The sequence below is a fragment of the Heterodontus francisci genome, chromosome 40, assembly GCF_036365525.1.
Source record: "Heterodontus francisci isolate sHetFra1 chromosome 40, sHetFra1.hap1, whole genome shotgun sequence".
Taxonomy (NCBI): Eukaryota; Metazoa; Chordata; class Chondrichthyes; order Heterodontiformes; family Heterodontidae; genus Heterodontus; species Heterodontus francisci.
In genome coordinates, this window is record NC_090410.1 from 4027634 (window position 1) to 4043570 (window position 15937).

Genomic DNA, 15937 nt, shown 5'->3' on the forward strand with positions numbered 1-15937 from the left:
TCCCAAGTAAATAAAACACCCAAGTAAAAAACCTAGGAGGCAAATATCGCCACTACTTCATTGCCCGGAGGGCTGGGAAGGAGAAGTGAATTTTAAAAAGACAAAGAATACTTACATCTGTGTTTTTGCTGCAAGTTGTAAACATAATCTGCAAAATAAAAAGTTACATTTTAGAAGCTCAATTAATGAACAGAGGTGACTTTTCCCTCGGCCCCGAGTGTGTCAGATTTAGACCCCGACCTGTAATTTACTCCCTCGCTCGTCATCAGTCTGAAGTTCCAACAGATCATCAATATTCACTTCTTCTGGCATCTGGTCCACCTAAACCGAGCAGAGAGAGAAATTAGACCCAACCTTCTTTAACACCCCTCCCCGCTCCCATCCACCACTACACAACTCTTCCACCAAACTGCCAGCTCTTGTGACCAGTGCAACCTCATTGTACTGTGCTTATTGCTGCTTTACGACTGGTTAACAAGGTGAGCTCAGGCAGTGCAAGTCTCAGAGTTGATTTGCTCAAACTAGCACACATTTTTTAAGGGTAATGGTATTTGAATGAGTCATCCCCTAATCCCACCTATAAAATATCGTAAACAATCAGTGATCCCATCCACATTACAGCCACCATACAGTCAAATACAAAATAGCCACATTGCACTCAATTCCAGATTCAGAATGTCTAAAGTTGCTTACCTGACCTCACCACATAGACAGCGTTCCAACCTCTAGCCTAATCGACAACTGACCCCACCATTTAATTCTCACACCACGTCTCGTTCACTCATTACCCGACTGTGCTCGCTGACCTACACTGACTCCCGGTCCAGCAACTCCTCAATTTTAAAATTCTCTCTCCATGGCCTCGCCCCTCCTTATCTCTGTAACCTCCTCCAGTCCCACAACCATCTGCACTCCTCCAATTCTGGCTTCTTGAACATAGAAAATAGGAGCAGGAATAGGCCATTCAGCCCCTCGAGCCTGCTCCACCATTTAACTAGATCGGCTGATCTTCTACCTCAATGCCATTTTCCTGCACTATTCCCATATCGTTTGATTTCTTTAATATCTAGAAATCTATCGATCTCTGTCTTGAACATACTCAACGACTGAGCCTCCGCAGCCCCATGGGGTAGAGAATTCCAAAGATTCACCACCCTCTGATTGAAGAAATTCCTCCTTATCTCAGTCCTAAATGGCTGACCCCTTATGCTAAGACCCTGATTTTAATCCCCCCACCACTGGGGGCTGTGCCTTCAGTTACCTGGGCCCTAAACTCTGGAATTCCCTCCCCAAACCTCTCTCCTCCTTTAAGAAACAGCTTTAATACCTATATCTTTGACCAAGCCCCAGTCTTAATATCTCCTTCTTTAGCCAAGAGGCAAATTTTTGTCTGATTATTCTCCTGTGGATACTTAAAGGACATGGAATGGGTTATATGATTTGCATATTAGAACGCCAAGTGCCCAAACTGCTCTCTGCCAACCTTAACATTTGACAAACATGTGGATGAAATGAGTGCAGTTAAGTTCTCCCCCAGGCGAACAGTGGAGTGGAACGAACAGTGTAAATTAGATTTATTAGGAACAGATGGGGCAATTGGCTTTGCGATATTAAAAAAGTTCAGACTGTTTATAGTTTGTTTTTACACAATTCCAGTTATTCTATAACCAATGCAACATTCTAAAACAAATTGTGGAAAATGAAATGTGAAATGGCTCCTCTTTGAATGCAAATTGAACAACAATTTATTTATAAAACATGTTAAATGGAGCAAAACCTCCCAAGGTGCTTCACAGGAGGATATAAAAAAATTGACACCGAGCCACATCGGGAGATATTAGGACAGGTGACCAAAAGCTTGGTCAAAGAGGTCGGTTTTAAGGAGCATCTTAAAGGAGGAAAGAGAGACGGAGAGAGGTTTAGGAAGGGAATTCTAGAGCTTAGGGCCCAGGCAGCTGAAAACGCAGCTGCCAATGTTAGAACAGATGCAAATGGGAGTCAAAAACTATCAAACATTGCGCACTGCTGAAATGAGTTATCCCAACTAGGCAGCCCAGTCCCCTTTACTACAATGACAGAGTCAAGACTGAAATCAGGAGGTTCTGACCCCAACTGCTCCAGACCAAATTACAGGATAAATTAGGACAACTAGATATAATTCTGGAAACCTATGGACATCAGAAGTCTGATTTCCCTACTTACTGACTGCAGCACTTAAAACTACCCTGCATCTAAATTTCTGCTAGGGGTCGTTTTTGCACTGAATGTATCTGTTGGGACTTACACACTTCAGTGCAAATATGAACCAGGAGATCCCACAAACACTTGTTGAATCAGCCAATGCCAGCCAGAGAGTCATTAAGAGAACTTACACAGTATTTACAGCACAGAAACAGACCATTCGGCCCAACTGCTCCATGATGATGTTTCGGCTTCACACGAGCCTCCTCTCATCCTCTCTTCATCTCACCCGATTAGCATCTCTTTCTATTCCTTTCTGCCTCGTGTGTTTATCCAGCTTCCCCTTAAATGTATCGATACTATTCACCTCAACCACTCCCTGTGGTAGTGAGTTCCACATTCTCACCACTCTCTGGATAAAGACGTTTCTCCTGAATTCCCTATTGGATTTATTAGTGACTGTCGTATGTTTATGACCCCAAGTTCTGGTTTCTCCCACAAGTGGAACCATCTTCTCTATGTCTACTGTATCAAATCCTTTCATAAGCTTCAATGGGTCTCTGCATGTGAATGGGGAATAGAGGACCAGCCCTCAGTTGACTGGCTCCCTCTTCTCACATGTGCAGTTGTGGATAGTGGGCAAGTTCAGGCTCAGCTAGGATCTTCGCCATTTGAATAGCCGACAGATGCTTGGGGGGATGACGGTTGAGACACCGACTATTACCTGGGTAGAGATGGGATGAAAATTACAGAGCAAAAAAAAAATCCATCTGTGCTCGATGTCCCTGCTTCCACACCCACACATACTTGAGCCCAAATGTAATATAAGTTTAAACAGATGAGAATTCATTGAGTGGGAGGTAGGAAGATTGGAACCAGAAGTGATGAGTGAGAAACATCCTTTAACGATTTCAACTCAAATTTCCCCAGAATGTTTTACCTGAAAAACAGATGGCTCGTTAAAAGAAGGAATGTTTTGTGGGTAAACGGACCTGTTTTATGATGACAGATTTACCCCAGGTTAGTGTAGCTACAGAGAAGAAAGGTTTGCGATTATATAAAAACATAAGAAACAGGAGCAGGAGTCGGCCATTCAGCCCCTTGAGCCTGCTCCACCATTCAATATGATTGTGACTGGTCTTTGACCTCAACTCTACCTTCCTACAATATTTAAGGATGTAATTTCACGAGAGAGGATACAGAGGAGATTTATGAGGATGTTGCCAGGACTGGAAAAATGCAGCTATGAGGAAAGATTGGATCGGCTGGGGTTGTTCTCCTTGGAACAGAGAAGGTTGAGGGGCGATCTGATTGAAATGTACAAAATGTTGAGGGGCCTGGATAGAGTGGAGGTGAAGGGTCTATTCACCTTAGCAGAGAGGTCAGTGACGAGGGGGCATAGATTTAAAGTGATTGGTAGAAAAATTAGAGGGGAGAGGAGGAAAAACTTTTTCACCCAGAGGGTGGTGGGAGTCTGGAACTCACTGCCTGAAAGGTAGTTGAGGCAGAAACCCTCAACTCATTCTCAAGGAGTTTGGATATGCACCTCAAGTGCTGTAAACTGCAGGGCTATGGACCAAATGCTGGAAGGTGGGATTAGAATAGGTGGATCGTTTTTCAGCCAGTACAGACACGATGGGCCAAGTAGCCTCTTTCTGTGCCTTAAACTTTCTATGATTCAATGCCTATATCCCTTGGTGTCCAAAAATCTATCAATCTCAGCCTTGAATACACTCAACGACTGAGCGTCCGCAGCTCCCTGGGCTAGGGAGTTCCAAAGATTCACAACCTTCTGAATTAAAGATGGCACCTCTGACAGTGCAGCACTCCCTCAGTATTGAAGTGCTCAAGTGGGTTTGAACCCACAACCTTCGGACTCCAAAGCAACAGTGCTACCAACCGTGCCACAGCTGACACTGATGTTAAACAGGAATTTGGGACTGGATCAAATGTAGCATACACCGTCAAGATTCATGAGTTGAGCAAAGGGTGAAAGGGTTAGCAGTGTTTCTTGAAAGAAGCCAACAATAGGAGCTATCAAGGCTTTAGTGTTAGGCACAGAGGCAATAAATGCACAACCAGACTGTCGTCACAAACACTTCTGATGAAAAGTCACAGACCTGAAATGCTAACTCTGCTTCCCTCTCTCCACAGATGCTGCCAGACCTGCTGAGTATTTCCAGCACGCTCTGTTTTTATTAACTCTGCTTCCCTCTCTCCACAGATGCTGCCAGACCTGCTGAGTATTTCCAGCACGTTGTTTTTATTTCAGATTTCCAGCATCTGCAGTATTGTACTTTTATATTATTGTCGTCACAAACAGTTCAGCTTAGTGATGGATCCTCCAGACACCATTTGTTCTGTTGCAGAGAGTGTTTACCAGCCGAAACTGCTCAGCACTCTTTTTAAAAACAAAAAATTAACGGGATCTTTGCTGCAGGCTATTTATTTCTCAAAGCAGTTTGACAATTTGGCAATAGTTTGTGTCATGCAGTGCTCCTATTTCTGGGAATTGTGCACGGAGCACCATAAGAGGAAGTCTACAGTTCTGCTGCGACAGTCAATTCATTATCATGGACTGGTTGACAATTATGTGGAGCTTAATCCGATTGAGGGTTCAAGTCAAGTCATTAATTACATGAATCACATGCAGGGAGAATGCTGGATCTCTGTAGCTATGATTGCAGGACAATTACAGTCCTGAAACTACCCTCCCAGTAAAGGAGCATAAGAACAGGAGAAGGCCATTCAGCCCTTTAAGCCTGCTCCGTTATTCAATTAGATCATGGCTGATCGGTGTCTTAACTTCATCCACCTGCCTTGGTTCTGTAACCCTTAATACACTTGCGTAACAGAAATCAATCAATCTTGGCTCCGAAATTTTCAATTGACCTCCGGCTTTTCGGGGCGGGGGAAAGAGCTCCAGATTTCCACTCCCCATTGTGTGAAGAAGTGCTTCCTGACATCACTCCTGAACGGCCTGGCTCCAATTTTAAGGTTATTCCCCCTTGTTCTGGACTCTTCCCCCCCACCCCCCCACCCGAGGAAATAGTTTCTCCCTATCGACCCTATCAAATCCTTTAATAGTCTTCACACTTCAATTAGATCACCCCTTAATCTTCTCTACTCCAATAAATACAAGCCCAGTCTGTGTGACCTGTCCTCTTAATTTAACCCTTTCAGCCCCGGAGATCAGCAGCATGGGGCACGTTTCAAAGCTGGGACTCTGGTCCGCTGGCACTGCCTCACCAGCTGGGTATCTGAGCCACTGGCAGAGCTAGTCATTGGGGTTTCTCTGGATTACAGCCTCTAATATAACATCACTTTTAAACTGACTGTTGGGGGCCCCAGGATAATGTGGTTCACATGGAAACCATGACCACTGCCAATGGCTCGCCCACATTCACCTGGTGCTTTGGCTACAAGACAATAGAAAGAAAGACTTGCATTTCTATAGCGCCTTTACATCCAATGAAATACTTGCAAAGTATAGTCACTGTTGCAATGCAGGAAACACAGCAGCCAAGTTATGCAGAGCAAGATCCCACAAATTGCAACGTGACAATAACAAGATTTTTTCTTTGTGATGTTGGATAAGGGATAAATATTGGTCCAGGGAGCACTCCCCTGCTCTTTCACATTCAGCTGAGAGGGCAGATAGGATCTTGGAGGAGGTGAAAGCTGCTTTATAAATGCAAGTTCCTTCTTTTATTACATGAGGGATTTAACTTGACGGGAGATCACAAATCCCACAGAACATAAATCTTTGAAGGACAAGTCGATAAGGCAGTGAAAAAAAAATACAGGATCCTGGGCTTTATAAATAGAGCCATAGAGTACAAGAGCAAAATGCGAAACCTTTGTAAACCCCTGGATCGGCTGCAAATGGAGGATTGTGTTCAATTCTGGCACCACACTTTAGGACAATGGTTGAGGGCTTGGAGAGGGACCCGAGGGGATTTACTAGAATGGTTCCAGGGATGAGGGACTTCAGTTACGTGGAGAGACTGGAGAAGCTGGGATTGTTCTCCTTAGAGCAGAGAAGGTTAAGGGGAGATTTAATAGAGGTGTTCAAAAATGAAGAAGGTTTTTGATCGAGTAAATAAGGAGAAACTGCTTCCTCTGACAGGCGGGTCAGTAACCAGAGGGACACAGATTTAAATCAGCAAAAGAACCAAAGTGAAAATGCAATTTTTTGTTTGTTGTGATCGAGAACGCACTGGCTGAAAGGGCAGTGGAAGCAGATTCAATAGTAACTTTCAAAAAGGGATAAATACTTGAAAAGGAGAAATTTGCAGGGCTGTGGGGAAAGACCGGGGGGGGGGGAGTGGGAATAACTGGACAGCTCTTTCAAAGAGCCAGCACAGACACGATGGGCTGAATGGCCTCCTTCTGTGCTGAGAGATCCTACGGAAAACCTGGGAATATGATGCCATTGGCACTCCAAAGGTCATGCCCTTTACTGCTGAGTTCTATTGATGATGCAAGAAGTGTCTGTCTTTGCCATCATGCCCTTGAGGTAAAAGGAAGTGAAGTGTTTGTCAAATGCTCTTGGGCTGCTGCTATGTGGGTGAAGGTTGAACGATTGGCCTCCGTTGGTAATTTTTGCTGGGGCGGACGGTACTGCATTTCAACAGAACAGCTTGGGAGAGTAGGGAGGATGTGCGAGCTGGAATGCAACAATACCCGAGCACTTGATAATGTTGCTTGCTCCGTCACCCATTTTGTTTACCGTTTTACACTGCATCAGTCACCAACACCGGAAGAAGGAGAAGCAAGAGATAAAGGAATAAAGTAAATTCAGTGCCTTCCTTAAATTCAATCACTATCGCCCTCATGAATTATTCACACAATAATTAGGCTTCATGTAATATTAACACTCTCTCTAAATCCATACGAAGGGCCGTCCTTGAAACAAAAAGGAAGGGCATCCCTGATTTCAGAATGCAAAACCTGTCAACAGGGCGGATAGTAGTTACAGAATCGCTGCACGGATCAATCTGCAGCAAGAACCCCCTCTCCGCCCTGTCTGGTCTAGACTCTGGACTGGGACTCGAACTCACAACCCCTGAGTCTGAGACCAGACTGCAGGCCACCGAGCCATGGCTGACACCAGTAATAAAACATTAGATGTACCTGCACATGTCGTGGAGTGAGGGGGGTGGGGGGGAGCAATGGGGGAGGAGAAGAGGGAGGAGGGAGAAGAGGGGAGGTGAAGAGAGAGAGATTTGGGGGGTCGGGGGGGGAGGGGGGCGAGAGAGAGAGAGAGAGAGAGAGAGAGAGATCGGGGGTGGGGGAGACAGACCAGCAGCCAACTCTGTAACCAATGAGCAGGCAGCGAAGGAGTTTCGAGCTCTCATTCAGTCGAGCCAGAGAGACACGGTCCTGGCAGTGCGACTGTGCAGTTACAGACCAGCAGCGACTAAGAACAAAGCGAGACCCAGCCGACTGGAGTTATACTCCTTGTGCTGCACCACGTGGCCAGTCAAAGTGACAATACAAAGTGGCACAATGCCAGTCAGCCTTTGTACTCCTTAATGCTGTGGCTCAGAGAGTCAAACTCTCACCCCCGAGTCAGAAGGTGGTGCGTTCAAGTCCCAATCCAGGGTCCTGAGAACATACTCCACTCACAGGGCGGCACTGAGGGAGTGCTGCTCTGTCAGAGGTGCTGTTTCTCAGATCAGACATTAAACAGAGGCACTGTCTGCCATCGCAGGTGGGTGTAAAAGATCCCACAGCCGCTAGTTTGAAGGAGAGAGGGGCAGTTCTTTAGCAGGAGCTGCGTTGGTGGCTGGATCTGGGGTTTGTAAAAATGTAAACAGCTGGGTTGTATCTTGGAGTTTGAATTTTAAATGTTAATCCTCCTGTGGACAGTCCTGCTGCATGGGTTGAAACTGGGCCATTGTATTTCAATTATCAGAGCTGCCAAGAGATTGGGACCAAGTATCAACACCCCACTGAAAATTTTCACCATGTATTTCAACTTCCTCCCATCTTTATGATCCTACCCTTCATTCTGATGTTAAAGGTTCCCCTTCAGTGACCACAGGGGATGAGGGGGGCAGGGGGGGGGGGGAAAGAGTGGGGGAGGTGGTTTGAGGGTCCATTACTTTACTAACTGCTTTACAGCCCAGGCTGGCAGCTGTGCTCAGCCCTCACCCCAGTATCAATAGGGGTCAAGTGGACAGAAAGCATTTCCGTGGAAATAAAGCAACGGTCACATTCTCAGCCTGCGTTATTGCTTCAATTGAATAGCTGGGTCCAGAGAGATGCTTCATCTGTTGACTCTCCAGCTTTGAGCTCTCATATATTATTTAGACGGTGAAAGATTATCAATAAACACTGCATGGCATTAGGAGAAACACAAAGTTTGTCCAAACAGTAACAATGAGTTCAGATCGCCCATCGCACCCTGTGCCGGCTGAACAATAAGAATTCCGGATCTGCCAATGCCTCGATTATAAAATTCTCATCCTTGGTTTCCTCATGGCCCTCGCCCCTCCATATCCCCGTAACCTCCTCCAGCCCCACAACCCTCCCTATCTCTGTAACCTCCTCCAGCCCCACAACCCTCCCTATCTCTGTAACCTCCTCCAGCCCTGCAACCCTCTGAGATCTCTGTGCTCCTCCAATTCTGGCCTCTTGAGCATCCCTGAGTTTAATTGCTCTACCATTGGAGGCCGTGCCTTCAGCTGCCTGGGGCCCTAAGCTCTGGAATTTCCCCCCCTAAACCTCTCCGCCTCTCTCTCTCCTCCTTTAAGATGCTCCTCAAAATCTACCTCATTGATCAAGCTTTTGAGCACCTGCCCTAAAATCTCCTTAAGCAACTTGATATCAAATTTTGCCCAGTAAAACCCCTATGAAGTGCCTTGGGATATTTTACTATGCTAAAGGTGCTACATAGATACAACCAATTGTTGTTGTAACGGGGACAGTGAAATTAACGATAGCGATATTAATAAACACAATGCACTGGTAGAACTGACCAGCATAACCCAGGCCTCAAACAGGTTATTTTAATGAAGTTAGCATCTCCACAAAAACAGAGGAATGTCAAACAAGTGCTAAATTAGAGGAAAATATTTACGGAGAGTTGTTAGGACGTGGAATGCCCTTCCACAAACAGAAGTGGAAGCAGAATCCAGAATCGCTCTTCAAAGGAAAGTAGATAAATATTTGAAGAAAAAATTTAAAGGGATCTGGGGAACGAGGAAGGGGATGAGAAATAGGGAATAATTCCTTCCAGGAGCTGGCACAGGAGGTATGGCCTGAATGGCCTACTCTCGCCTCTGAGTCAGAAGGTTGTGCGTTCAAAATCTAGACTGGCACTCCCAGTGTCAGCACCGAGGGAGTGCTGCACTGTCAGAGGTCCCGCCTTTCCGTTGAGACATCAAACCGAATCCCCGTCTGTCCCCTCAGGTGGATGTTTGTGGGATCTTGCTGTGTGCAAATTGGTTGCGCGTTTGCTACATTACAAGTGACTTCAAAAGTGCTTCATTGTCTGTAAAGCATTTTGAGACATCCTGAGGATGTGAAAGGTGCTGCATAAATGCAAGTCTTTCTTTTCCCTCTATGCTGTAAGCTATTGCCTAGAGCAATTCCTAGGCGACAGTATCTTCACTGATAAAGAAACAAAAAGCTACTGCTGAGTATTTCAAGCTTGATTTTTTAAAACTGTTCTATTTCGATTCCTCCTACATTCATGTTAGCTTTCCCAGTCCTCTGCAGCAGGACGAGCTCACAGAGTGCAGTATAACTGCTACCTTAAGTCTCCAGGTAAGAACATATGTAAAAGTCTCCCAGACAGGATTTCAGGGATAAAAACAGAAAGTGCTGGAAATACTCAGCAGGTCAGGCAGCATCTGTGGAGAGAGAAACAGAGTCGATGTTTCAGGTCTGTGACCGTTCATCAGATTTCAGGGACTGGGCTTAAACCGTCAACTTTGAAGGCGGACACAAAACACTCATACTGTTTCTACAAAACCCTTCTATTCCCAAACTAAAGTAAAATACTACCAACGCTGGAAAACTGAAACGAAAACAGAAAATGCTGCAAGGCCACAGATCTGATACGTTAACTCTGTTTCTCTAATCACAGATGCTGCCTGACCTGCTGAGTGTTTCCTTCTTTTTATATCCCGTGTCTGTCACTGTTCAAACTCACCCCTCCAACAGGATGCTTGGCTTGAGATCAGAAAATTCTCTCCAGCTGTATCCTTGCTTTCCCCTCAATCAAACCCACAAATTAAGTAGACATTATACAGCCACTCAGATAATATTTAAACTGAATTTCATTCCTGCTCCGCTCATCAAACTTTGATTAAACTCTTTTTGACCTGTGGTGGTTATGTCTTTAATCCGATCCGATTAACAGACAATACTCATCCCATGAACCAACATTCAGAGTGTTTATACTCCACACGAGCTTCCTCCCATCCTTCTTTGTCTTGGCTGCGACGCCATGGGTAGCATTCTCAACTCTGAGTACACAAAGTTGTGAGTTCAAGTCCCACTCCAGAAACCTGAGCACAACACTCTAGGTGACACTCCAGTGCAGTACTGAGAGAGTGCCACACAGTCAGTGGTGCTGACTTCTGGATTTGACTTTAAACCGAGGCCCTGTTTTCCCTCCCAAGCGGACATAAAAGATCTTACGTCAATATTTCGAAGACCATCAGGGGAGTTCCCCCTCGTGTCCCGGACAATATTTATCCCTCATCGACATCACAAAAAATAGATAACCCAGTCATTTTCACATTGCTGTTTGTGGGATCTTACTGTGCACAAATTGGCTGCCGCCTTCCCTATATTACAACAGTGACAACACTTCAAAAGTACTTCATTGGCTGTAAAGTGCTTTGGGATGCCCTGAGGTTGTGAAAGGGGCTGTAATGGAATTTTGGAGTTCCCCATTTAACTAATAAATTAATAACGGTCTCCTTTGAAACTTTTTCTGTGAACTTTTGTGTTGAAGACGGGGGATTTTGATGCTGGGGAACAGGACTTTTCATTTCAGGCTCTCACTCAGCACAAAGAAAACCCTCCCAAGTTAGATCTAACCATTAACCAGAGGGTAATGATCTCCACTCTACCTCCACAATGTACCACAGTCCAGCCGACAGTAACATTTCCATTTTACACATCAGCCATATCTGCAATATTGACAATTTATCAGCGAACTCCCACGCTCATTCACCTGGATCCCTCAAGGCAGGCAGACAGAGGAGGGCTACGTCCTTTCAGACTGTGCTTGATTTGAACTCGCATCCCAGAGGCGGACGTCTGGTGCCTAACCCACTGAATCACTCGCTCACTCCCACTTTTTTTTCACCCAGTGCCAAGCGACATGGAGCAGCAGAATGATTGGGGAAAAGCCGCATCATTTCCCCACTCAGCCTGCTTGATGAACTGCTTGGCAGTATGTTGTTGAACAGTACCCATTTCCTGGGATCTCTGGACAGGTTGAAGATCTATGACAATGGCCCAGGTTCAGCAACAATTCAAGGCAAAAGCCACCCTGCCAAATCTGGAAAGAAAATTTGGGTTTTCCTTTTACGGTGAGGAAGGGAGCTGGTATGACAGTGCTGGATCAGTGCTCAGCTTCTTCAAGTTAAACTCATGCAACACACAAAGCGCTAACTTGGAACTCCTGTACACCACCCCAACTAACAGACCAATACAGGGATTACAACAAGCAGTAAAGAGAGGGGAAGAGGGAAAAACATGCATTTATATAGTGCCTTCCTCAGCCTCGTGACGACATAAAGTGCTTCACAGCCAATAAAATACTTTTGAAGTATAGTCGCTGCTGTAATGCAGGAAATGCAGAAGCTAATTTGCGCACAGCAAGCTCCCACAAACAGTAATGTGATAATGAGAGGAAAAATAATTTCAGTGATTTTCGTTGAGGGATAGCCATTGGCCAGTACACTGAGGAGAACTCCCCTGGCTCTTTTTCAAATAGTGGCTGAGGGGGCAGACAGGGCCTCGGTTTAATGTCTCATCAGAAAGACGGCACCTCAGACAGTGCAGCACTCCCTCAGTACTGACCCTCCGACAGTGCAGCACTCCCTCAGTACTGACCCTCAGACAGTGCAGCACTCCCTCAGTACTGACCCTCAGACAGTGCAGCACTCCCTCAGTACTGACCCTCAGACAGTGCAGCACTCCCTCAGTACTGACCCTCAGACAGTGCAGCACTCCCTCAGTACTGACCCTCCGACAGTGCAGCACTCCCTCAGTACTGACCCTCCGACAGTGCAGCACTCCCTCAGTACTGACCCTCTGACAGTGCAGCACTCCCTCAGTACTGACCCTCAGACAGTGCAGCACTCCCTCAGTACTGACCCTCCGACAGTGCAGCACTCCCTCAGTACTGACCCTCCGACAGTGCAGCACTCCCTCAGTACTGACCCTCCGACAGTGCAGCACTCGCTCAGTACTGACCCTCCGACAGTGCAGCACTCCCTCAGTACTGCACTGGGAGTGTCAGCCTGGATTATGTGCTCAAATTTCTGTCGTGTGATTTGAATATCTATCCTTTAACAACACCCAGGGCTGGATTTTCAAAGCGCTTTGGGGCGAGCAAGGTTGGCATCGCAAATTGAAGATTGCGTTCCTGGAATGCGTCTCTAGATTCCGATGCCTCCGGAACAGCGCTCCAGTTTTCAAAGTGAGGGTAGGGGGTGGAGTGTCGGGAACCCACTTGACTCCAATTAACTGCATGTTAAGCTCCTTGAGGAGCTTGTTAATGGGCTGGGGAGGGCCAGAAGGGAATTTTCAAAGAGGAGAGTGGGAGGAATGAACGGTCCAGTGCACTTAAGTGATTAACTGTCGGGAGCAATGCAGTTGGATGTTGTCAATACTTATTCAAAGAAATCAAAAATAAGTGTGATTGAAACATCATGCTTCACCTGCCTTCCTGTTCACCATTTAGCCACTTGTTTGCACCATAGCATTTCTAGTCTGCTGTCTGCGCCATTCTGCAAGGCAACAGGGAGCTCTGTCTGGCTGCTGTCTGCCTTTCAACATTGCAGTCTGGAGTCACTTCCCACCTCCATGTCGGTCCCAGTGCCGCTGATTGTACACCATACTCACACCCGAACAAATTAGATCATTTACACTTGAAGATAGCTTTGCACCAGCCGTGCAGACATGGAATTGGGTCCCGACCCTGGAATGAAAATCCAGCTCCTAAAAACAGATTCTGATCATCATCACATTGCTGTCTGTGGGAGCTTGCTGTGCACAAATTGGCTGCTACCTTAACAGTGACTACACATCAAAAGGTATTTCATTGGCTGCAAAGCACTTTGGGATGTCCTGAGGTTGTGAAAGGCGCTATAGAAATGCAAGTCTTTCCTCCTTTGTTTAAAGAAGAACTAAAAGTCTGATCAAAAAGATGAATTCATGAGGAAAAACTGAAAACAAAATTCATCCTTAAAGGGAGGCAACTGAGGGATAATCTTGGCGGTGTAAAGCATTATACATGGTATGGGAAGGATAGACGCAGAAAACCACATCAAACTAAACAATTCCAATGAGGCAAACAGACAGGGAATCCAAGAAGCAAATTTAGAACTAATGTCACACATTTCTTCTCACAAAGAATGGTCAATAAATGGAATGGAGTCCCAAGTAGCGTAGTGGAGGGAAGATTCCTCAAAGCAATTAAGAAACAACTGAATGCCCTGAGGGGGGATTGAAGAGTAGATTTTTGCTCGGATGGGTGAGACCACCTCATTTGTCCCCATCTTGTAAAGAATCCGATGGGGACTCAGTTTAACCTTTGAACCCCAATATGGCTGACCTCCCTCAGGCAGGCAAAGCCCGTGACCACAACCTTCGGCCTCCAGAGCAAGAGCTCCACACTAACACTCGACTTGCAGTGCACAACAGAATCTGTTTACACTCAGCAAATTCCCATGTCCCAGCTCATTTCCCTTGCGTTTCATGATTTGTTTTTGAAAACGTAGATGGCCTTTCTGGCAGCAGGCTACAAGGAACTCAAGGGGTCTGAATAACAAACAAACCAAGAGCCAAGCCTTCAATTTATAGAACATGCCAAACATTTACACCCTTGCAATCTAGCACACACTGTTTTACAGGGGTAGACACTGTTAAAGGGACTTCACCCTCCCAATTTATTCCACATATACTTCTTGTAGTTAAGGGCAGTTTAAGCAGATAATCACAGGCCGTGGTTAACAGTATTGTTCATAGTTGGGTGTCAGGATGGAGAAGTGGGGTGGGGGGGGGAAAGGTATACAAGAATTCTGAAGGTGATTTCCCCCTCTCTTCAGGTTTAAACCCTTCCCCCGTTCAGCTGCACAGAGAAGCTAATACTGAGGACTGGAATGAGGAGAGAACGTGGCGTGAGGAAATGACTGTTGTGCCAAAACTCTCAACTCACACCACATCCTGTTCACCCATCACCCCCGTGCTCACTGACCTACACTGGCTCCCAGGCCGGACATGGCTCCAATTTAAAAGTCTCATCCTTGTGTTCAAATACCTCCAAGGTCTCGCTCCCTCCCTATCCCTGTAACCGCCTCCAGCCGTAAAATTCTCTAAGATCTCTGCACTCCTCCAATTCCGGTCTCTTGTACATCCCTGAGTTTAATCGCTCCACCATTGGCGGCCGTGCCTTCAGCTGCCTGGGCCCTAAGCTCTGGAATTCCCTCCCTAAACCTCTCCGTCTCTCTCTCCTCCTTTAAGATGCTCCTTAAAACCGACCTCTTTGACCAAGCTTTTGGTCACCTGTCCTAATATCTCCTTACGAAAGCAAGACACTGGAAATCTGAAATAAAAACAGAAAGTGCTAGAAATACTCAGCAGTCTTGCAGCATCTGTGGAGAGAGAGAGAGACTGAGTTCATGTTTCAGGTCAGTGAGTGACCCCTCATCAGAACCGTTCTGACTAAAGGTCACTGACCTGCAATGTTAGCGGTTTCTCCACAGATACTGCTGGACCTCACAATGGGGGTGATAGTCGATATTTGCTCTGCATTGTTGTAAATCAAAATCTGTTTCTAAAACACAGATTGTAGGCTTTTTAAATAGCTTATCCTTAATCTTTATTATCAGCAAAGCAGATATCTGATCACATTATCACTGCTGTTTGTGGGAGCTTGCCGTGCCCAATTTAGCTGCCACGCTTTCTACATTACAACAGCGTCTGCACTTCAAAAATATAGTTCATTGGCTGTAAAGCACTTTGGAACATCCTGAGGCTGTGAAAGGTGCTATAGTAATGCAAGTCTTTCTTTGATAACCACCTGACTGCCTCCTTCACCTGTCCATTGCCTCACTTTTCCCAGCTTAGTCTGTGATATAGAGGCATCATTACAGGTCAGCTGAGGTAGGCCCTGGTCCCAACCTGGTATCTATAGCTCGATGCCCGCCAAGAGTGGAAATCAAGGCCGAACCTCAGTGTAACATTTTCGTGCTGCAAGTCAGTTATCTAAACAATGTTTTATCCGATTGCTGCCACTTCAAACTGCTTAAGGGAGCTCTTTGGCCAGGCGGGGAACAAAGAAATCAATATGTCGAGTGATTCGGAGTCGGGTAATCTCCCTGCCGGATGTAATATTCCCATCAATTGTGTCTTTTCCTCACCGGGTCACAGACTCAGGATAAGGGGTCGGACATTTAGGACTGAGATGAGGAGCAATTTCTTCACTCGGAGGGTGGTGAATCTTGGGAATTCTCTACCCCCAGAGAGCTGTGAATGCTCAGTCATTGAGTATATTCAATAC

General features: G+C 45.9%; 1 protein-coding gene across 1 annotated transcript in view; it reads right to left on the reverse strand.

The window, feature by feature from the left end:
* ppp1r14ab (protein phosphatase 1, regulatory (inhibitor) subunit 14Ab) overlaps window positions 1-15937 on the reverse strand; it is a 30094-nt gene that overhangs the window by 10132 nt on the left and 4025 nt on the right. Inside the window, exons 2-3 of the mRNA XM_068019255.1 lie at window positions 241-321; window positions 116-148 (exon numbers count right to left, since the gene is read on the reverse strand). Of these exons, the coding sequence (XP_067875356.1) occupies window positions 116-148; window positions 241-321 (114 nt within the window). The remainder of the gene's footprint in view (window positions 1-115; window positions 149-240; window positions 322-15937) is intronic.